The following is a 23694-nucleotide window of genomic DNA, read 5'->3' as shown; positions in this document are numbered from 1 at the left end:
AAACACCATATATTTTGTTTTTAAGAATCCTGCTTCTAGGTATTAACAACACACAAGAGAAAGAGCAGGACATTTTAAAGCCAGGAGTTATTTAAAGAATATTTTGCAAGTGTAAGCTTTTAACGACAGTATATATGCCTCCTACTCCAGGAAAGTTTATTTAATTCCAAGTTTCCACAATATCACCACTGAAGTTATACTAAAGTTTAAACCATGAAAGGAGGAAAAAGCATTTTTAGTAAAACATCTGGTTTGGATTTCTGTTTTTGCTAACTGAAGCTCTCCCATAGCTAGTAACACTATTTTGAAGTAAAAGCTTTGTTTCATATTTTGTTTGAAGCATTTTGAAAACAGTGCGAAAAAAATAAATATCCCATGCTGAACTTCGCAGTCTCCTTCTAATTGTAAAGGCATCAAAACATTTGCAGTGTTGTAGGCCGCTAGTCACTGATTTTTACAATTCTGTTTTCATTACTCAACCCACACAAATGTCATATGGTGTCTGAAAACTTTTGAGCCGAGTGAAACACACTATTTCACCAAACACCCTTAAATTTATTTTTCAATTACCTACTCCACCCCTTTGAAATGTCGAAGAAAGAACTCCTCTAATTCCTAGTTAACTTTTTAACATACCGCAAAACAGAAATTTCCAAGAGCATTATACAGTTAATGGTGTACTGAAGTGTTCGAGAGCGTGCTAAAAACATTTTGATAGATAGCCAAGTCATTTATCTAAATCACTGTCAGGGCAGTGAAGCATCCTGCAAGCTTTTAAGCATAGTATAAGGTGATGTTTTCTGGCACTTTTTGTCATTTCTCAAACTTGAAACTGGGGTGTTAAAATACAGCTATTGTTTATCATCTACATATTTCAGCAACAAATCAAGACCCTATAACATAGTAACACATTTTCAGGAGTGTCCTACCACTAACTCTCACTCCTCTGTTAACAGTGCATCGCTGTCTGAATCTCAAGGTATAGAAATAATTGATGGTTAAACTCAAAGGGTGTTCACAGTAAGTAGTTTTCTAGCAAAACAGCAACTTCTTAGAGCAACAAAGTGAAGAAGAAAGGTGGCAGCAAGGTCAGTACAAAGAAATATTGCCTTTTCTTCGGGAACTTATAACTACTGTCTGATTTTTGGAATGGCAACCTACCCACTGCAATTCCACATCTTTACAAGAACTGTAGAGATCAACATTTTAATTGCTTGGCTGCTCTGCTAAAATGCACTTCAAGACAACATGCATCCTGATTAGCAAATGTGCTACAAAATTAGATTAAGGAGGGGGGGGGGGAAGCTACCACAGAGATGTTATGTAAATTCGTCTTTCACTGGTTGGAGTTTTGCAAGTATTTGCTGTATTACATTACGATTTTATGTGTTCCTGTTTGGCTCCTAACTGTTGTTAGGATCAATATGCCACATGAGAAGGGATAAACAGAAAGAAGTCCGGTGCTTCTTTCCTCTTTCCTTTCTTGCCAAAAGGAGAAAAAAATAGCTTGCAAACCACATTTTGCACAAAAACTCACCCCACCCATCATTACCTCTGCACTTAATTATCGGTCTTTCTTTTTTAAATACATGCAAGTAAATAAATTAAATAAATAACAACAACAACAATTATAATAATAGTAATTGCTTTAAAGTGGAAAAAGAACAGTTGGGACCTACATTGAGCACTGTGCCGGTGTTGCCACTCTGTTTGTGCCAATCCACTGAAGCATGCTTTGAGAGCCTTCTCCTGGAGCATGCAGGAAGACGGACTCGCAGTGTAGAAATCCAGCATCTGAGCAGGGCTCACTGCTAGAACGTCCATACAGTCAAACATGATTCCCCCTGCACAGAATGCCTGCAAAAGTGCTTTCCTCTAGGTGTGGAGGAAAATGGCACATAAAAGTACACCCAACTCCATCAAACTCTGCCCCTTTTTTGGCACGTAGGCTGTTGGTCTTTTTCCCAGACCAGAATCATGAATTATGACAGACAACACAGCTAAAAGCCTGTAATTGATCCAAATGATCATTTACCATTTTCCAGGCTGCCCAGCCAATCCAGCAAGATGGGGGGATGCGAGCCGCATTCCAAGTTTTAGCTACCATCAATTTCCCCCCAAAATTTCTTGAGAGTCAGTCCAGCTCCCGAGGCGCTCGCCGGGTGTGTGCCGCGTCCCACGCCGTGCCAATCGCCCACCTCCCCGGGATAAAACAGCTCCGGTGGAGGCGCGGGATCCCCCTCGGCCGTGAATAGATGCTTCTGCCTCTGAACAGCTCACTTCCTACTACTTGTGTCACAGGGAATGAAAGATTGAATTGCCTAATATATGCGAGTGAACTTTCCGTGAACCCTTCCCAGGCTGCTAACCTTCAAATGACCCAAGCGGTCTGACATCACCAGCTCCCAGGATTCTCACACGCCTTCACAACTCCCAGCAGCCCTGCAAAAAAGCCAGGCAGGCGGGCGGGCGGGCAGGCAAAGGCGAGCCCCAGCCCTGCCGGAGTCGCCCCGCGGCCGCCGAGCGGGCGGGTGCGGACGGGGAGCGCAACTTACGAAAAGATCCAAAATAATAAAGCAATTTTAAAATAAAATTAAAAAAAAAAAAAAGCCAAACGCAACAACGCAGAGGAGGAGGGGAAGTAAAAAAGCGGCGTTTTCAGCCGTTGCAGGGGACGGAGAATTTGAAAATTCCAGCTCAATTTGCTGAAAGTTCTGTGCCCCCTCCCTCCCTCACACACACACACATTCCTTTCCTCCCCGGAGAGGCCACGAGCGAGGCGCAGGCGCTGCCGCTGTTCCAGAGCCAGGGACATGGGCTTCGCCCCAGCTGCTGGGCTGGCGGGCTGGGCTCGGGAGCAGCCTCATCCCGGCGCTGCCCCGGCACACGCCAGCGGGGACCCCGCTCACTGCCACCCGCGGGGACCCCGCTCGATACCACTCGCAGGGACTGCGGCCGGTGCCAGCACCACTCCCAGCGGGGAATCGCAGGGGCCCGTCCCTCCTGGGCGAGGGGGGGCGATCAGGCCCCATCTCTCCGCACCATCCTTCCCTCACCCCGGCTCCTAAGTCACCCAGAGCTCCCTGGTTTCCCCGATGGGTCAGATTTGGCACTGCCCTGGAGGGTCTGTCCCCAGGACTGCGCCCGGGGCAGGAAGCAGCCACGCATCCCCTCTTCTCCCTCCCCAGCCCCGCCGCCGCCGGGTCCTGCCTGTCTCTGATTAGCAGAGAGGGGCTGGGGCCGCTCGTGCAGCCCCGGAGGGGCTGTGTCGGCTTTCAGAGGGCTAATGAGCCCCAGCTCCCCGGGAGGGGAGAAAGGCCACGGGCTAATCCATGGGGGACAGGACCCAGCCCGTGGTGCTGAGCGGGGAGACCTCCCTAGGGCAGGCGGCCCCGGCCAAGCCCTCACAGCCACTCTGAAGGTGAGGGGCTGCTCCCACCCACTAAGGTCCGTGCTACACCACGCTGCCGACAGCCCTCCCTCATGGCCGGTCTAGGTGTCAATGGCTTCCCGAGGCTGGGGCCACGATGCCACAGCCAGCCCTGTGCGGGCCCACCACTTGTGTGAAGCCAGCAGAGAGCTCGGTGCTTTTTAGGTAGGTAACAACCTTCTCCAAAATTCTGCTCACCAAGAAAGACTCCATGAAGGCTTCCACCAGTTCTTATTCCTATGGACAATTTAAAAATGAAAAACAACAGCCTGGAAACACTCCCTCCGCCCCAGTGGGAAGGACATGAGCTCAATAGCCGCATGCATGCTTTAATTTTACATGAATAAGCCAAGCCACCTCAGCCCCAGCAGTGAGCATCACCCAGGAGCATGGCGCACAGGAGCCTTGCTTCCCTGCTCCAAAGCAAGCTCAGGTGCAGAAATTAGAAAACTGAACACTTGGTTATTGCTTGTTTCTTGCAAAGCCCTAGATAGGAGTCGGGCAGAGAGGGGCACACTGAGCAGGCATGGCACACCACTGGCGACCGTAAAGAAACGCTGGAGAGAGACTCACCCTGGGACCTGCGCAGCCACTTTAATGGATGTGGTGTCCCCTCTCCACAAAAAGTCCTTTGATGAACCGAAAGCTCTCTGACAATGCCTGCAGATTGTATTAACAAAACTTTTCACACAGATTCAAGAATTTACAAAAAAACCCCAAACCACAGAACAAATCCCCCACACAGCACACACACTTGTTCCCTGAAACTGATATACCCACATTGAAAACCAGCGGCCAGCAAAAAGACCTGCTGCAATCTGGAAGAGAATCCTTTTGAAGAGATTAAAACAAAAGCTTTTCTTAGCCTCCTTCCCCCCTCCACGGGAGAGCTGTAGTTGTCCCTGCAGCAGGCAGCCTCTCTTTCTCTCTTCCCTTCAGGCAGAAGTTACAAATGCTGGAGTTTAACAGCGTCTTTTTAAAGGACTTTTTAAGGACTTTCTCAGCCCTTTGGGGTGTCCTCCCCCAGCCTGAACTCCTGCAATTGAAGAAGCCCCTGACACTTTCTAATCTAAAATTTATGCACAGCATACGCTTACTGAAAAAGCCATACTTCAGGGAAGGCTTGTTCAAACTATTTCAGCACAGCAAAACAGTGTTTGTTGCATTAAAATAGCCAAGTGGAAAAGTGGCTAAACTTTTTTTTTTTTCCTTAATCTTGGCTGGCTACATTGCTACAGTTTTGTTTGGAATAGCAAAGCTAAATTAACAGACATTTATTTTCTAACCAGACGACACAGGATGAACGAGAAATTTGGAATACGTAATGTATCACCACAAGAATAACTGGAAAGGATGACACAAAACACAGTATGTTTTTTTCAGTCTCCAATTTAGGGAGAAAACAGCTTTTTGTGTGGACCAGAGTTCTTGGAACAGTTTAAGCTTATGCCAAGAAAAACATGTTGCATATGTGAGTTAAAAGTAAACAGAATCAGACAAACAGAAATACAGTTATGTTTATCCTATTAGCAGTCTTATAATACTGTATTCAAAAATAATACCTGTCAGTTGTACCTCAAAATATAGAGTGGCAACTTCTGAAAGGAAATGTCGGGAAGTGACACTTAAGTGTGTATGAATTGGGAAAAGACTGCTTTTTCTCTCTGTATCAAAATGAGCCAGGTACCTCATCATGCTGTATTACAAATAATGCTTGTACTAATGCTTATATTTGTTACTAAATACACACATAATTTAAAAATTCCTCAAACAGCCTAATGGTTTGCTCACAACTATTTCTATGACACAGTAAATAACACGTCTGATTTCACTTTGAAATAGCACAACACTTTTCTTGTTTTTCTTCAACAGAGTATCAGGAAAAGCCATTCATAAAATGGGGAGCATTTTCTAATTTAGATCAGAACTAATCATAATTATTGTGCTAACTAGTAGTCCTCTAGTTCAAATGCAACCAAAGCTTAAGGGTTGCCACATATTTTAAATGCCTATCCAGCACCCATAGAGGTGTGAGGAGGCAGCAACTCTCCAATATCTTTGACTTTGCCCATGCAAAGAAATTGTGGTTTCACATCAGTGCTTTGATCTGTTTTCTCTCAGACTGTGATAGCAGAAACTTTACAATAAACATATTCTTAGCTATAAATGAAATAAAAAGCACAAGTTCAAGTCAGAAATCTATTTCCTCTGGTGTTACTGTATATTTGTCAGTGTGACATAGCACATTTGAAACCCATAATCATAAAACAAAAATTTACAGCCAAGGTTTAGGGTCTACATCTGTTTCTCTGGTTTTTGTACTGCAATTACCCACTGGACAATTCAGAAAGCAGCACTATGAATCATGTACTGCACACATGGTAGTGCTGGTCACTTTTTTGTTAGTACAAGAGGCTGAGGATGCCATAATGTGCTTCACTGAGAGCAAGAGCATTAACTAGAATTAGGATGAGTGCACCAGGCTCTCTAATAAAAATGACTTTACTAGAAGCAACAGAGCACTTCTGAAACATTACAGGCATATTTATAGCATGGAAAAATTAAGAAGTGCATGCAGAAATTCTCCCCAACTAAGTACCTCGGGGGAAGCAGACTTTTTTTTCTTTTGCATGCATTTTACTATTAATCAAATGTAGCACTCTCTTGAAACAGTTTTGACAGCAGAGTAAATGGTTACTAGTGAATGATGTGTGTGTTTAAGCAGTGAAAGCAGAGACAAAGTGATGTTTTCTTCTACTCCCTAGGCAAGAGCTGACACTAAGCTTGCTGCCTCAGCTTTGATACTCACAGATTCCTTTGTGTCAGTTGCTGGGAGAATCACTGGCAGTTCACTAACCCTGCCTCACACACAGGGGCTTTGATTTTTACCTCTTCATTGACGATAGATGTTAATATGAAACAGTACTTGCCTGCCTTGGCAGTTTTTTTTTTTCCCCTCCCCCCAACTGGTGATACAAATCTGAAAAATCTGAAAACCTGAATTCCCGCTTCACGACATGTAGTTTTTAGTGTTGAAGGATGTTTTCTTCATGTCTCGAGCACATGAATGATGTCAAAAAATTATGGGGAAGAAAATCACTAGGTCACAAGAGAATGGCTGAATATTTAAAACTCCATAAGGTCCTAGGAAATGGGTACCAACTGTGAGCAAGAATTGCCCTGAAGAAAGCAAAACAGTAAAATTACTGGCATGAAATGGCACAAATGACATGGAAAAACATGAAATACAGAGAAATTAAGTAAAAAGGGAGTTTCTTCAGTCTGCTGTACACTAGTATGCACAGCTTGCAATGACTGAAACAGGAATTTGCACTAAGAAGAATTATTTCAGGCCTGAAATATAACAGCAACTGGCAAAAGACAGTTCAGTGCAGACCAGTATTTTATTTTAGATGGGAAAAGCAGAGTTAGTCATCCCCAGACCCAGAAGTCAGGCATGCAACCAGTTTGCAAATCACTTACTGATAAGGGCTTTTTGTCTGTTTTAATCAGTGGATATGTATTTGTAAAGATGCCTTTAAAGCTGATCGCTTAACTTAAAGGCTATAGAAATAATTAATCTCCACAAACTTGAGCATACAACCATGTTTCTTAGAATCCATACAATCCTTTGGCCTGGAGCCAGGGGAGAACTGCCCTACATGATAAAACAGGGAGTTTATCTGGCTCAGCAATCCATTTCTAAGGGTGACTGCTACTAGATCTTTCTAAGGAAAAAACAGGAATCCCCAGTGACTGGCGAAGTATAACTCACCCATAGGTCCTCTAATAGCCTATTCTCTAACAGCAAATCACTTAAGCATTAAGGCATGAGATTTAATATCCCTTCCAAATTTGTTTTTTTATAATAGCCCTGATATTCTACATAGTCCTATATAGCCAATGTCTTTTTGGATTGTGATAAATTCGTAGCTTTGTGACACAGAGCTAGATAGTAAGTTATTAGGGTTTGAGATAAAGAACAATAACTTTTAAAAAACAGACAAACAAAAAAACACTGTAAAACTCATCCACGTTGCAAATAAAGGAGAGAGACCAAACTGCACCTTTTTGAGGCCCCAAAAGCTGATGGCTCTAGGCTCCTGAAAGGTTGGCAAAGAGGCAATGACATCACATTCATGAAGAGCAGACGACATGCATTTTTGAAGGACATAAAAAGAAAAGAACATTATAAGATGAAACACTGGCTATATATTGAATCTACACTTGCTGTTTATGAGGATTCTGTGTGCAAACACCACTGCTAAATGGTTGCCAGAAAAAAAAAGTGAGGAAAAAAAGGTTTGCTTTATTTTGTTTTGTTTTTAAATGACTAGAAACTGTTGTTTCAAGGTTTAGCCAAGAAAGAGATTTTCACTGTTAGCCTATAAATCCCTCAAAACATAGAATTATAATGGAAATGCTGAGGTAACTGGAGTGCCATGCATGGCACTGACACATTGCATTATATAATCCAGGGAGAATGAAAGTTGGGACATCTATAAAATAAAAGCATAATCAAGATGTATGAAAGAGCAGAAGAGCAAGTAGAAATGCTGAATATTAAACTGCAGAGAATACTACTACTAGCAATAAGGTTTCCTATATGCTGGATATGCTTTTGGTTGGCTGAAGGCGAAAGAGCACAGAGCTCCATTAAAACTAAAACAGAGATTCAGAAAGGCTGTTCAAGTAACTACTTTGTTTCTGCCTTTTTTAAGGAGGTTAAAGAAAGAGGTTAAAGGAGGAGGTTAAAGAAAGTTACCTAACAAAAAGATAGTATTTCCTGATGGTTTGATATCCTGAAAGGTGTCTCAGAATGTATAAATAAATAATCTGAGAACATGCAGAATAAATGGGAGTTCCAAACATAGCCATCTTACCACCCCAGCAGAATCAGAATATAAACTGGGACAACTGTACTTCTTCTACAGATTCACTAATTGCAGCTTAAACTCTTGATGAAAAGTTAGCCCTGATAGCGTTTTTCTAGAAAAAGACTAAAGTTACCAAACAGTGACTGAAACTCCAGCTCAATACATACAGATATCCTAAAAAGACTAACCTTACCCTAAGGCCTATTTCATTTAAGTCAGACTTAAGCAGCATTTAAGGCTTGCACTCCTGCACTGGTGACAAGGACAACCCATACAGAGGGATGGCAGAGGCCTGAGATGGCTGAAACACACTTGAGCGAAGCTCTGGTCACATGAAGCCCAGTGCAGGTGGGACTGGATTATGCCATGAATGTAAACTGCAATAGACCCACACTCAGCAGCTTGACATGCTTATTAATGACAATCCAGTTCCCACTTAGCTAGTTCCCAGACCTTCATCAAACACTGAAAGAACAACCCAGTATCCTATCTCTGGGTATCTTAGAAAGAAGAATGAAGGGGTGACTGGAAAATGTGTTGGCATTGCTACCTGGCTAGCAGGGGTAATGACAGCAGTGACAATGTGGTGACATTGCCTGAAATCTGCTGGTAATGATGATCATCATGCCAACACCTCCACTCTGCCTGTTATCCTAACGCACTGTAATTTCACACCTTTGTTTCTGTCATGCAGATGTGCTTTCTGTTTGGGAACAGCCTGTGTAAATAAATGCTGTAAATGAGGTAGAATTACCCAGAAACTGAGGTATATATTTAGCAAATCGATGTCTGGGTTTTTTTGTAGAACCTGGGCGATCAATAATGTGTGAATTAACTGAGGGCACATGTCTTGTGAGGGACACTGTTATCACTGAAGCTTTATTGATGTAGCCTGAAAAGTAAACTTTACTAACAGGGTCAGTTTTACAAGCATTCAGGTTATCATAGTGCAACTACTGTTGAGCAGGTAAGGGATTCTGTATATTCCTTTTATACTACAGTAACTGGGCTGTGAAAAGTAATACTCTTTCAAAAAGGAGCAACTGCTTCCTCACCCTATATTGTTATATCAATGTAACATTCAAACACAGATGAGATCTCAGGAAAAGTCAGGCTGGGCTGGACCTTACTTGCATTCAGAACAAGCAATTGCACCATCAATGACATCCAGCCTGAAATGTTCACAAGATGTTTCCTGGTTTTCAAACTCTACTAGAATATACTTATCAAATTGTTCTTTGGTGCATTCCTCAAATTCTATTTGACTTGTGCAATTTAAGCCAACAAAGAAAAATAAGCCTGGTCCAAAGCTGCTTCACTAAGCTAGTCCCACATGATTAACTAGATCTGCAAATTCTCATACCCTTAGAATGCAAGACTCCCATATTGGACCACAGAAGGGACCACACATGTTATGTCCATGTTCAGGGAATCACAAGTGACACACATGCTTCAATCAAACACAACTTAGAGAGCTGGTGTGCAATTAGCACACTGCTCCAGGCTTTGTGCAGTATCATGGATTTTTTGCCCTTTTGGGACCTTTAGTCCTAATGTAATGGTGGTCATGCAAGCTGGTCTCTAAGCATGTGCTGGTCCCTCAGCATAGCAGGCTTGACAGATTTATAAAACTATCAAACTAGTTTTGCATAAACTAGACCAAAAACTCTTCATTTTGAAATCTTGACCCTTCTTCTGACTGAAAAGTTCTGCGCAGACCTTGTCATCACACTGCAAGAAACCACTTCTTTCAATCCAATCACAGTTTTGAGCAAGCATCCTCAAGAACAGGCTTCTCATTCATGAGACACTGATCTTCCATGTATTGTTATCAGACTATTAGAAAAACAGACTTACTTGACTTCATATGAAGACATAGGAAGAAGAATGCGTGTTCTGTCCTTTGCCAAATGGCTTTGAGATCTCACCCTTACTGCATCCATCCATTCTATCTTGGGCATGAAGGCTATGCCAAAGGCTACACCAAAAGACAGGGTTGTGGCCAAGCTCTTTCAAGCAATTTTCAAGATTGTTGGATGGGTAAAGTAAGCCTGGACCTACAGAAGCTTTAGTTACAAGAAATGCATGTGCACATTCTTAATACTGTGAAATGTGTTGTAGTTCTCCTTAAAAAGTACAGCGAGTTCTTATCCCCAGTCAGATCTTAAACAACAAGTTGGTGCATATCTGCTAATTAAAACCTTAAAAAAATTAAAGGTCCACTTTTGGATTCTTAAGTTTGTCCAAAAATTGTTAGGTATTTATTTCATTTCATTTCATTTCATTTCATTTCATTTCATTTCATTTCATTTCATTTCATTTCATATTTTTTAAACAAACTTACTAAGAGCAGAAGGGCACACCACTGATACTAAAGCCTATACTGCTAGCTGAACAATGCAGGAACATTATGTCACTCAGAGGCAGAACTTCACAAGCATGCAAGAGCGGCTAAGAGCTTTGCCAACACAAATTATCAGCCAGAACCTCACTGCAAAAAGTGAGGCACAAAGATCTAAGTGAAGTGTAAAATTTACTGAGACTTGAACGACATGTTGACAGATACCACTCCACTCTCTTGCTTCCTATCAGAATCCAACAGCCAAAGCAGAGATTCCTAAGCAGTGTTTTTACAGGCTAGGCTTAGTCTCTCCCTCATCTTATCAGTAGCCTTCAAAGGGGACTGTGGGGGGATGTCCTCCAGAGGGAAAAAAAATAAAAATAAAACAACAAAAAACCCTCAGAAGTGCCACCTCTTCCATACAAATATATTGGCGCAACCACTGAGACTTTGCTTGAGCTGAGAAAACACACCTGGCTCTTCTAAAGGAGAAATTAAAGAATTCATGCTTCACCCCTCAAGCTTTGAGTGGCCTTAGAGAAGAGGAATAGCTAAGGAGAGAGTCTAATCAGGATGCAGGGAAAATCAATACTTGCTTCTTGAAATGCCTAAGGCAGGAAGGAACAGTTTAAGGTTGAGACATTTTTCTGCTCTTTATGCAAGAAAACATGGTGAAGACTGCACAGGTGAGAACAAAAAGGTAGGAGAAGGCTTTTAAGAAGACTAAAAGCAATCCAAAGCATGTTATACCCTAAAGTTCTTTGGGAAATCTTATCTTTTAAAAGTTTCCTGGTTTTGCTGCATAAGAGATCTTTCTATACACCACTCAGAGTTGTCCAAAGTAACATTTTCAGGGATAAAAGCACACCATTGTACTGCTATTTTTGACTTTGGTGTAGAATACAATTATTTAAGACTCAGTGGGAGAGTATGAAAGGAGCAGGAGTGTAATTCCAGTTCAGGAAAAACTCCAATAACTGACAACAAGTAAGAAACACAAGATAGATGCATTGTATTGTAGGGGTAAGTCCCATTGGCTGGAAACCCTGACTCTCCCAGCAGGACTCAGTTACATAGCAACTCCTGAGGGCAGATTAACCCTTTCTCAGTTAACATATCTGGAATGATTTAAGAGACCTTTTCCTTCTTCTGCTACAGAATAATTTCATAGGTTTGCAAAAATGGTTTGATAAAAAATGAGTTGAGTGCTACCAGAGTAAAAGCAAAGCTATCTGACTCACCACAGGATACTGATGGTGCAATGAACAGAGAATGCAGGTAGTTCACATCAGTCTAAAGGATATTTTACATCATCAGATTTTGTGACATATGTAAAACACAACATGTATTTCTCATCAAAAAGTTCATGCTTAGTCTGTGGGGATCTTATCCAGACTGCATTTATCAAGAGCCAGTAGTCTTTCTCACCCAAATTCTGCCCACTCATTGACTTCTGTCTACATAATTACTGAGGAATTAGAGTCCTCAGCTGGCATAGATAGTACTTAATTAATCTAAAAGATAATTTTTCACCATCAGATAATGTGTTGCTTTCATTCAGAATTGTACAGGTTGATTAATGTAAACTCTGAAATAACTCCTGCAAATCTTATAATACTAGCTAGTTTTCTTCTAATTACTGATATCAAGTAATTTGATGAATTTGGGAATCTCTATTTATTTCATCACAACAATTTTCCTGGTTTTGTTTTTAGAACTGCATTACACTTCAGTGTATACATGTCAAATGTAAGCACAAATACTATATACTATTAGCATAGCACTATTCATGTTATTCTGGTTATCAGAATATAACCTTACATATATATATATATATATAATTCTGGTAATCAGAAATAACTTAATTTTAATTCCAACATAACAAAGTTCAAATCTAAAAAAAAATCAGTATCTAAGACAAAGACTCCTAAAGCTCTCTATTTTTAAAATGTCAGAATTCAGCTACAGTATTTTCTCCCCTGCAAGAGAACTGGGTGGTCCCTGGGGACCAGGAAGGGCACATGTCCTCACTCAGGGCATCCCTGGTGTGGTCACACTTCACTGCTTTGAGCCACAGCTGCACGCTGATAGGAAAAAGGAGCTACTAAGCTTCCAGAGGAGAAAATAAGAGATCAGTCTGATGTGATATTACACTTACTTTCGACTGTCTTCTGGTCACAGTAAGTGAGCTCTATTTTCTCTTCTCTTTCTTTTTACAGGCAGAATTGGACTCATGGTAGAATGGGCATTCAACAATACTTGGAAAGGCAGGAACCAGTGACACTGCCCCAGTTCAGAAAAGCAGGGTAAGACTATAAATTTCCTTTACTCTGTAAGACCCCAGGACACTCCTACCTGAAGGTTAGAGGAGAAAAGCCTTGAACCAAGTAATCTTCTGCTCCTCTTCTCCCCCACCCACCATTCTCACATACAGCAGGTTCTGTAACCCACACCTCCCACCAACATTTCTTCATGAAGTAAAATCCCTGCTCAGCAGCAGCCCCTCAGTTCTCATTCAGAACAGTCAGAAGAAACCACAGTCCTGGTAAAAGTTTCTTTTTTTCTTAGGTGCTTTAATAAAACAGGTAACCTTTGTGTGTTGCTGAAAGAACTGTCTACATGGTTAAGATTTTTTCTAAACATTTCACATTCTAAAAGTTCATCTGCATTTTCTTTCCATGGTTCTCATACATCACTTGTGAATCCAGATGGGATAGAAAGATATAATTTAAAATTCTATTTAATTTAGCTTCTTGTATTATATCTTGAAAACTCATCTTGAATTACTTAGCTGTTGACTTTCATAAAACTAGGAGTACTAATATAGTGGGTGAGAGATTAGTACAAACAGAGCTACTTCAGAAATATTTTGTGATCTGAAAATTAATTAGGAAGAATCAATTTAATTTATTATTACAGAGTTCTTAAAAAAGTTCATATTTTGTTATCATTATTCACCTAAAACTATGACTGGAAATGTAGCCTTTAAAAGGGTAAAACCTGAAGGACCGAGTTCAACATGCTTATGTTGTGTTGAAAGTACATTTTCATATAAATGCCAACACAGATCTATCAAATATTTGTGTTCTTCATTAAACTAATGCCTTCCTGCACCATAAACAAGATGGTGCAAAATATAGGTGTATTCTCATGTCCTCCTGCTAAGGTAGGTGATATCAAAATAAATTTGAAACCATATCATTATATCAATCTCCAGTATTACTGCATCAGTACTATAACCATAATTAACTAGCTGCAGGTCAAATTTCTAATAAATCTTTAGAAATTAAATGTATAATTTGTCAAAACCACATGTCTTCATAAATTGATTATTCAGAATTTAGAAGCTTTTTAATTAGGAAGAAATTTATGCAATACCATGTGTAATAATTACGAATCAGCTCTTCTGTGATATTTTTGTACATCAGCAAAAATTAAAACATTGGAAAACATTACCAGGTCATTGCAGTATTTCAATGTCAAAAGAAACACATAGTTTAAATGTAGAGGTTAAAGATATTTTCCCGTATCTTTTACATCTTATATAGCTTTATGATCTCAGAACTGGAATCATTAACCAAATACAAAATCAATGAGAAAAAGATCTAATCTGACCGTTTTCAAGCGCAGAGTCACTAAAAATTATTTATGCCACTGTAACACCTTTTTTCCATGGTTCTACAGTTTTACTAAACAGCATATACTCTAAGTCAAACTTCCATTTTATGGTACACTAAACCGTATTTTGCCTTTCTCATCCCTTTCCAGCTAAAATTCTGAAAGAGTTTAAGACTTTCAAACATCACCTTTGTAACAAGTGGCAAGATGATGGGTACGACCCTGGCTGCCAAACAGAAAACTAGAGAAAAAGAAAGTTAAGTGATATTCGTTCATGGCACACAAGAAGCAAAATTATACCCCAGCTCCCCTGCTCTCCCCTCCCATGCTTTCAGCACAGGCCTATTCAAACTCTGCACCCCCACAAGGGCTCTGGGTACTTCTATCAACATTTCATAGGAGAAGATTTTTTTTGACAGAGAACACAAAAGCTGCTTTGTGTGAAGTCTGGACACTTTTTTTCTACCTAATAAAAACATGAATAGAAGTGGGACCTCAGCAAGCATATGGCAGAAAGTCTGGACTAACTGAAAAAAGGGGGCCTAGAATAGTTTGTGCTCCGTCATTCCCCACCGTGTTTACTGGTGAATGTATATGGTGTAAATAAGGAGTATGCAGAGCAGTCCATAATGGAACATTGTTTATGTGCACATCCTGGCAAATGCATATACAGCATGGTGGCTATTTCCAAGCAGAACATAAACACAAAAGGGGAGTGATGACAAACAAGTATTCCAAGGCAAGAAAAATGTTATTCCATATACAAACCAAACAAACTAAAGTGGTTTCTCCCTTGCTAAGATCCAACTGGCAGATCTCAGCTGCACACACTATGTAGCTGTTAAAGAAATGAGAGACATTCCAGGCTAACTGGTTGGCTTTCTTTTTCTTAAGAGACCTTATTATGCTCCCAATATTAAAAAGAAAAACACAGTTAATATTTTATTTTACTCTCTTGCAAAAACACAACAAAACAAAACAGCCCTTTCTTTCAGCCTGAATAGGAGCTGGGGAGATAGAGCTGATGCCAAGAAAACACCGTAAGGAATTAAGTCACAGCTTTTCTATTTCAAGTTCCCACTGAAAGATAGAGAAGGTTCTTTCTTCTGCAGGTCTCTCTGACAAACCTATTACACGGCTTTAGCAAGTGACACCAGTGTGACAATAACTTAGAGGTTTCATGTTCCTGGCAGAATTTTTTTCTTTTATTCATTACTCGTGTAAAGAAAGAGGGTTTAGAAAACCCAAGTCCCTGCAATTTCAAGATAGTAAACCAGGAGGATGAACCTTTTTTTTGTGTGCTTACTTCTGGAGAATGAAGCATCATGCCTCAACAGCTGCTATGTAAATAAATGCCTGTAATTTTATTCCTTTAAAACTAATTTCAAACACCCAACTAAAGGAGGAAGAAAAGTTGACAAGTAGGAAAATAGACAGTAGAGTGACAACAAGAACGACAAAAAGTCAACTGATAAAGCAGAGCTTTTTAAATAATTAATAGGCCTTTTTAGGATATTGGACACCAGAAGCTAGCAGCTTTAGTAGGAGATCATAGGAGGTCCAGAACAAAAATACTTTGTGATGTCCCACACAGAAATGCAGAGTCAGCCTCTGGTTTTAGTCTATTTTAAGATACTCAGAGTGTGCCTCACTTTTTCCAAAACTTTAGATATAGACCCAAAAAAATTGAAATACAAGCGCTGAACTGGGGTCTGCACCTATAAGTAAGATTTCTGCTAGTCTGTCAAAACCTGGATGCAAATGTCCCATGCTCTGCCTTTATGAACTCTTGGAACTTGGGTGCATCACTCAGTGGGAAGTGATAGAGCTGGGGCTGGGAATACTGGTAGAACCTTTACAATATATAGACAGTCCTTTATGGAATCATATTATTCTTTGATTTTCCTTTTTTTGTGTATCACTTCCATTATACAAGACCAAAAGAACCCTCAGAAAGCCTCTCACTGGTGACTGGCTTGATATTAATACTTTTCAATTAAAATCACACTTTAGAATCCAAAGGAGGCTTATTAAATTTTATTTTTTTTTTAAATTACCCCTGAATGCACACCTTCCTCATCCCAACATAACCTTACGCACGCCCACTGCTTGGGTTTCTCTTCAGCTGCTTGCAGACTTGTACAGAGCCTTCACTGTGCTGCAACACAACAACACATTGCCTATAATTACTCTTGGCTGCATGGACCACGTACAGCATGGTGACAGGGAGGGTGCACATCAATGCCAAGTGAAAGCTCCCATGCTCTTTCCTCATTACAGAAGGTATTTCTGGGGGCTGAATACCTCCTGCATATTAGAGCTGTTGGCTGTATAAAGGGAATTTTTTGTGATGTGTGTTACACTGGGCAACCATATGGTAAAGAAAAGGATCTGTGATGGCTGTTGCAAAGCTGAGTCACAGTGGGTGCTCTAAAGATTTTAAACAAAACAGGTTTTAAACAAAACAGGTTTTAGTAAGACTCCACATCTTACCCCTTAGTCTTAAAGAAATGTACTAAACTATGGGAAGAATCTTTAAAAATGTTGCCAAATGTATAAAATTTAAAGTATCTTTTTTATTCTCTTCATCTAAGTTTCACCAGTCAAGCGAGCCCCTCAGTTTTCATTGAGAAGTTTTCAGCTTTAAGGACTCAGAAGAATGGCCTACAAACATGACCAGACTGGCATGTCGAAAGGCTAGGAAACTGAGGGATAAGGAAGAAGTACTCTAAATTACTAGCACTAAGCCTTTTAATTTGTATGTCAGCATTAAGATTTAGTTTACATTTGAGGCTGACAACATTGAGTAATTCAGACATGCTAAAGTGAATTCAGGACCTGCAAAAGAGGAAACAAAGGTACCGAAAAGGTACTGTGAAAACACTCTGAGACCAGCTTTGTATTCCTTACTAACTGCTATCCAAGCTGTGCAATCTTATACTTTGTTGTTTACTGGACAATTACATAAAAACTAGTATTCTTTATATACTCCTCCCATCCCCCCTTTAAATTAAAATTGAGTTGTTATTTTAACCCTACTCAAGTATGTAATATAGTGATGATTGTAAATCTTTGTGATCACAAAATCCCTTTGATTTATCCCTCAGTTTACTAGCTTTAACAAACATAATCCTAAAAACAATACAGAGGAAGATCTTACAGGCCTTCAAATGATGGAGAGGGAGCAGGGAATGTCTACATAAGTAAAGCTACAGCTTCAGGGCTCAAGACTTTCCCTTTGGGAGGCTTTCTTTATGCTGCTAATAAGGTCCTGCCAGTGGAACCAGAAGAATATCTTCATAAAAAAAGGCCTTCAGTGTGGGAAGATACAATTTTCCAGAAAATTTTTAATAAAAAGCTAATAGATGTGGGACCAGAATCTAGCAATAGACATAAGTATGTCTAAATACATAGGAAAACATGAATATTATTAAAGGTGGCAAGTCCATCCTGCCTACCCCCCACCTCCAGATCTGTAGTCACGAACATGAGGATATTCAAAGCTTATGTGAAGATGCCAGACTCAGCTCTCCAATGTTAGTGACCATATGGCAACAGCCAGTTAAACACACAAAAAGAATTATTTCCTTTTCTCCTCAGTATTCCACGCTGTGACAGCCAGAAGAAAATACATGGATATTTATGTCTGCAAAGCAAAGCATATCTGCCTTGTCTATCAGCCTTATTAGCCAAGATGCAGTCACCACCCTGCATCCCAACTGACCCTCTGAATATTTTGAGAATTTGTAATAAACCAACATTTTAGCACTAACTCTCCCATATGAAATCCGGAGGGTCTATGCACAGGCATGACAACTCCTTTTGACTGTACGTACACTCATAAATACAATGGGCCAGAGCTCATTACCAGCCCTGAGCCTCAGCTTGCATTCAAAGCATCTCCCATCCCATTACAGCACTGCTTTGGGGATAACCACAGAGACAGCTCCTCGCTCAGCTGCCCTGATCCAAACCTGGCATTGCTGGGGAGAGGAGGCCTGCGTGCTATCTGTCAGCATGGACAACTCACAGGACACGACCTCAGCCCATGCCCTGACCCTGCTTGTTTTTCTGATAGCCTTTGAACCCCTGCAATTCACTCTATCCACCAACATGGGCAGGAACTAAGCAAGTCTGAGATCTTTCTATGGTTTTTGCTGGCTCTCAGGACAGTTCACCATACTCTAGTGGAGAAAGAGCCCATGTGAGTAGGTGTGAGACTTCAAGCCCATGAGAAGTTCCTGAAAGCAAGAACTGCAACAGCCACTGTCTTTTCAAGTATCATTGCTAGCAAAGGGCTGGAGTCCTTCCATGAATGCACTTTGCTGTCTCTGGAGCTGCATGGTTTGGGGAAGAGCTGCCTCCACTTGGCTAGCAACACTTATGCATCATTTTTATACACTCCCTGGATCCACACAAGAAATTTGATCAACTGTCTTCAGAAGCCACCCAAAAACTTTGTAAGCTTCCAGCTAGCTTGCTTGTTTGCCCATCTCGGGTACTCACATTTCTTATACAACATTTCCTTATTAAAAAACACAGAATTTTTATGGTTTTGTACTGCCTAACATTGAAGCATATATACAATAAATCAGTGCCTTCAGTGACATCATCCTCCTCCTGAGCTGAGATATGGAGATGTATCTGATGAAAGAGTGGAAAGAATTTTTTATATTTTTCTCTCCTGCATGTATCTTCCAAATGGGATTGGGTTACATAGGAGTGATGTAATGCCTCTTTTGAAGACATACTTAAAGGGTCAAATAATAGGAAAATATAACTTGAATGCACCAAGAGGACAGTTTATCACATGGGAATTCTGGTCACCTATTTGGAGTTTAACTGCAACCACAACATGTCTCTTAGTGTTGGCACAGAACAAGAAATTGGAGGTAAGCTTGGAGGTCACTTATATTTCATTAGTACAACAAAGTTTTTACTGGTTTCTTATTAGTGTGAAGAAAAGGTGCCGTCCTGGTTAGTAAAAATTGCTATGCTTCCCCTAACTGTAAAATTTGGTGTTGAAACAACCCGGGTGCCTAAGCTTATCACACCAGCAACAAATTCACTTCTGGGAGGAACCTACCCTACCTTCTCTCGTTAGTTTGGTCCCAATTCTGTCTATTTATTGTCATCATAGCCACCATTACCCTTGTCCCCGTCTAGCTAAAAGAACTTTGGCCAAAAAGGCAATAATGTAATGTGTTTAGTAGGCTCTCCATGCCCACCCAGGATGTCCACTGCCAACACGGAGACAGAACTGCTTCCAGGGTGAAGCTGTTGGTCACCCAGTTAAGATGCCAGGAGGGAAGGGACACACTCCTTGGCAGGTGTAATGAAGGCCAATCTCTCAGCCAAGGAGCCAAGGCCAGTCAGTCCTTGCTCTGTAACACCAGGGGCAAGGCAGGCTACAGTACCACACAATGGACTGCTGTAAAGCTGAGCACTATGGCCAAGGGATAGAATCCTTTCAGTGGTCCCACCCAAAAGCAGGAACCCCTGGAAAGCCAACTGCAGTGCACACCTGCTAGACAGAGAGGAAGAAGCGGGCATGAGACTTGACTGTGGAAAGGGGACTTTTAACAGCAAAATCTCTAGAACTTAATCTGTCAGGAGCACAGTGCTACTGCAGCTTCCTTATCTTCAACAGGGTTTGTTCATGTTCAGCACATTAACATGAGACCACCTCCTAGTTAACAGGGCTGACAGCAAATACTTTATCACTAAATAGAACCATTTAAAATCAGACAGTACTGGAGGTTGACAATATAGGCTTAAACACCCTCCTGAGCTAATCACACTGCTCCTAGGGCAAAAACTATGAAAGAAATATGACACTTAAGCACAAAATTGACATATTCTTTCTGCAGAGGAATAGATGGAGTTATTGAGCAGAACTTTTTTTAATCATTTCTCTGAACTCAATTATGATCTCAAAATATATATAATCTGTTGGGTTTGCATGACATTTCCATTGCTGATAAACTATGTTCCAATATATCAGGCAGAGGATGGCCTACCTTAAGTTTAAAGTTCTAATTGTCAGGTTCTAATTGACTGTTTAAAGTTCTAATTGTCAACTTTAATGGATGGCTAGTAACAAAATTTGCAATCCTCTGTTAGGGGCAAAGAGCCTAGATAAAATTATAGGAGCAAAAAAAAAAAAAATTATATATAAAGCATTTTCCATAACTATTTATGTTTTAAATTCATGCCTTCAAAGCCAAGTGCATGCCACTGGAGTGAAGGATTTAACAGTTGTGGGTTTCTGTTGTTGTTTTTAAGAGTTAGGGATACTGGGATTGCTCAGTCTATAGAGAAGTCAGTGTAGTTGGAAAAGTGGGTGAACAAACATCTTTACTGCCACAGCAAACAAAACTTGATACTGATTTTTCTTTTCCTGCTGTAGACATCACAAAAAGCAACATAGATGTAAATCCACTGGAAATAATAGTTACTTTGAATTGTTGCTGGTCAAATATAGCAGAATTAGACCTGACACGAAGGCAGAAGACTAGCTCTGCAGCTGCATTTATGCAAGAAAATAGTAACATAATATATGCTTTACTTAAGAACCCTACCAAATATTTAAACACTGACATAAACTAGTTTTCCTGTTAAAAAATTGTTGCTGAATTTTCAGGGCCACAGTAGGCTTTCAGATAATATGATGTAGTATTAGTATGAATTTGGGCCAGCATTTTCAAACCAAATATTTAAAGCTAAGATAAATATCTTTTTATGTGTCAAGTATTTATGGTTCACAGACACACTGGTAATGACTGAGGTGGGCAGGACAGATCCACTCCAGCAGTGAATTTTAGGGATGCAGCCCCTGCTTGCATCAAATTAAGGCAACTCTGCAGCTGATCCACAATCACAACGTGAAAAGCCAAAAGGTCTCTAGAAATACTCAGTCTTGTACAGGTGGAAACAGAGTAGCAAAGTTGGGTCAGTAACTTGGGGGCTAGTCTGATCCTGGCATTAGCAAAATTTTTTTCATGAGAACTTAAAGATCAAAAAAACCCAGTATCAACTCACAAAATACATGGCAGCATTAGAAGTTAGGGAAAAGAGCACAAATCACATTTGAGCCAGAGGAAAATAAGTACCATGAGAAGTAGTACTTTTTGTTGGTTTAGTTTTTGGTTTTGGACAGCTTTATTTATACACAGGTTGAAAAAACACTACAAAAAGTTTTAACACAAGAGGGTTTTTAAGGTGATCTCTATCTACTACAAAAGTAATTTACATTTCCATTATCATTCTTAAATCTTTCCTGAGAGTCTGAAGGCCAAAGCAAGTTTCTAATCTCAGCCACTGTCTACACGACCCATTCAAAAAGAAACCCTCAAAGCTCAGGCTCCTTAAATCAACTCCATTTGGTGCAAGGCTGGGTTTCCTGCTTGTTTGCTTTTGGCCTTCCTGCATATTGGTTCAGGACTTAGGGCCGAGCTCAGCTGCAGAGATAATGCAAAATCAGAACGATTCTTTTCCTCTGGCTGCCAAGGAAATCCCTGCTTTAGATTAGAAAATAACTAATGATTGTGTGTCCCTGTATGCTTTGGAGTAGGGCCCCTTATTTTATCTACATGGCAGCTACCTGTCAACGTGTGGTGCTTGGAGTAGCGCACTGGGAGTTCATACACACCAAGACTATCTAAACAGACCATTAAGTGCTAGTAAAGTAACACATGTGAACGACAGGTCAATAAATTTTAAAGAACTTATGTTCACTGCAAAGACCTGGCTGTTTTAGAACAAGCTGTGTTTACATAAAATCAATTTTTACAAGCATCTAAATAATTAGGGAATATACGGCAATAATAATTATATTCTAAGTTCAATATAATAGTTCCAAACAAATTCAATGTATCACTTGCTTGTTTACACAATTCCGCCCCCCTCCCTTCCCAGGTCTTTCTTCCTAAATAACTCCTCCTCTTTAAAGAAGATGTTCAAATTCTAACTTGTGTCCAAATGAGAAGGAGCTGTTACTTTTTATACTAATGTGCCCCGATGCTCATCCTACTGCATATGTATGTGCAAAATGACTAAGAGGTCAGTAAATCACAATTCTAACCTATGTTGTTATTTTACCCCTTCTAACAATATTTGCCAATATTTATTTAAAATCAGATTATTTACCCAGAGCAATCTATGCGTTAACAGAAAATAAGTATTACCCAAATTCAATTTTGGATCAAAAACTCAAAATCTTTGGATTAAGTGATGTTTGAGATTTCAACTTGTCGTTCTTTATACAATATCAGTCTATTAATTTAAAAGCTGCATATGCATACTTAAATAAACATACACACATGCCACATGTGCTCACATCCAATTGCAAGTAGATGGCAAATAAAAGAACCCAAATTTCACAATAAAGACTAAACTAAATGTTATCCATAGCTACAATGGCAAAGACACTGGCAAACTGATTTACAGGCCTGAGTTTCCACTTCATTTTTGTTGCTTTTCAGCTACAGGCAAAAGAATTTAGCATGTTGTGAGCACTATAAATTCACATTTGCCACAAGAACCCATGATGCCATCTGTTCCCTGGAGCGTTTACATAAAGTATGCCAATGCAAACCATCTGCAAACTGTTCTTGCATGCGAATTCTTGTGATAATGCAATGTGGTACATTTGCAATTTCAAGCAAAGACCACTTGAGCTTCTTTGTAATTGCCATGCTTAACTCAGATGTTCTATAGAAACCTCTTTAGAGCAGGATTGTGGGGTATTTTGTCGGCGGTTTTGCTGAAGTCCTTGATGTTAACTCTTTACCATTGTTTTCAGGTTTCATTACTGCAAGATAATGGTGCACCTTAAGGGAAGGGTGAAAGGAGGGAACACAGAGAAGGGGACATCCTCCGTTCCCTTGAGCTAAGGACTTTTAAACAAACTCTCAGCCTTTTGGAAACGAGAGCAAGACCTTTGCTACTTATATTAAGCACTGGATTGCATGCGCTGAGGGTTTGCAAAGCACTGCAGCTCTTTCTATTCACTGCAGGATTATATCTCAGTTTCTCCTTTTCACAACACACATTTTTTTTCTTCTTGCTATTTTTAAAAATTGATGGGAAACAAAATGCTTACGAATGACATGCTGATATGCACTGATATCGTGAGCAACAGTGGAAATTTTCTGAAATAGTAATGGTGGAAACTACAATCCCCCCAACAGCAGAAATATCTGCAGATTCCCCAGCAGTTGGGGCCCTGGTCAACTCTTTGCCAAATGGATTAATTACTGAGCCTCTAAACCATTTTCTAGGTTTCTCCACTTGGAATCTAAAATTTAAATTACCATTTCTCTCCCCACACAGTGAATTCAAATGTAGAATTCCCTATCTTGGATCAAACTAGCTACTCTGAGTAATCTGTGTGCATGTGTGCTCCGCTTCCTTTTCTGATTTGCCAT

The 23694-nt window shown here is 40.2% G+C and overlaps 1 protein-coding gene across 3 annotated transcripts in view; it reads right to left on the bottom strand.

Annotated features, from left to right (window-relative positions):
• Positions 1–23694, bottom strand: part of RARB (retinoic acid receptor beta) — a 320129-nt gene that overhangs the window by 88709 nt on the left and 207726 nt on the right. Inside the window, exon 1 of one of the 3 annotated variants that reach the window (XM_064704654.1) lies at positions 1680–2376. The exons of the other annotated variants lie outside the window; for them this stretch is intronic. Coding sequence (XP_064560724.1) covers positions 1680–1836 — 157 coding nt within the window. The 5' untranslated portion in view covers positions 1837–2376. Of the gene's footprint in view, positions 1–1679; positions 2377–23694 lie in introns of those variants that run through there. 3 annotated transcript variants of the gene reach the window in all.

Source organism: Zonotrichia leucophrys, chromosome 2, assembly GCF_028769735.1.
Source record: "Zonotrichia leucophrys gambelii isolate GWCS_2022_RI chromosome 2, RI_Zleu_2.0, whole genome shotgun sequence".
Lineage (NCBI taxonomy): Eukaryota > Metazoa > Chordata > Aves > Passeriformes > Passerellidae > Zonotrichia > Zonotrichia leucophrys.
This window is presented reverse-complemented; position numbering and strand designations above follow the sequence as displayed.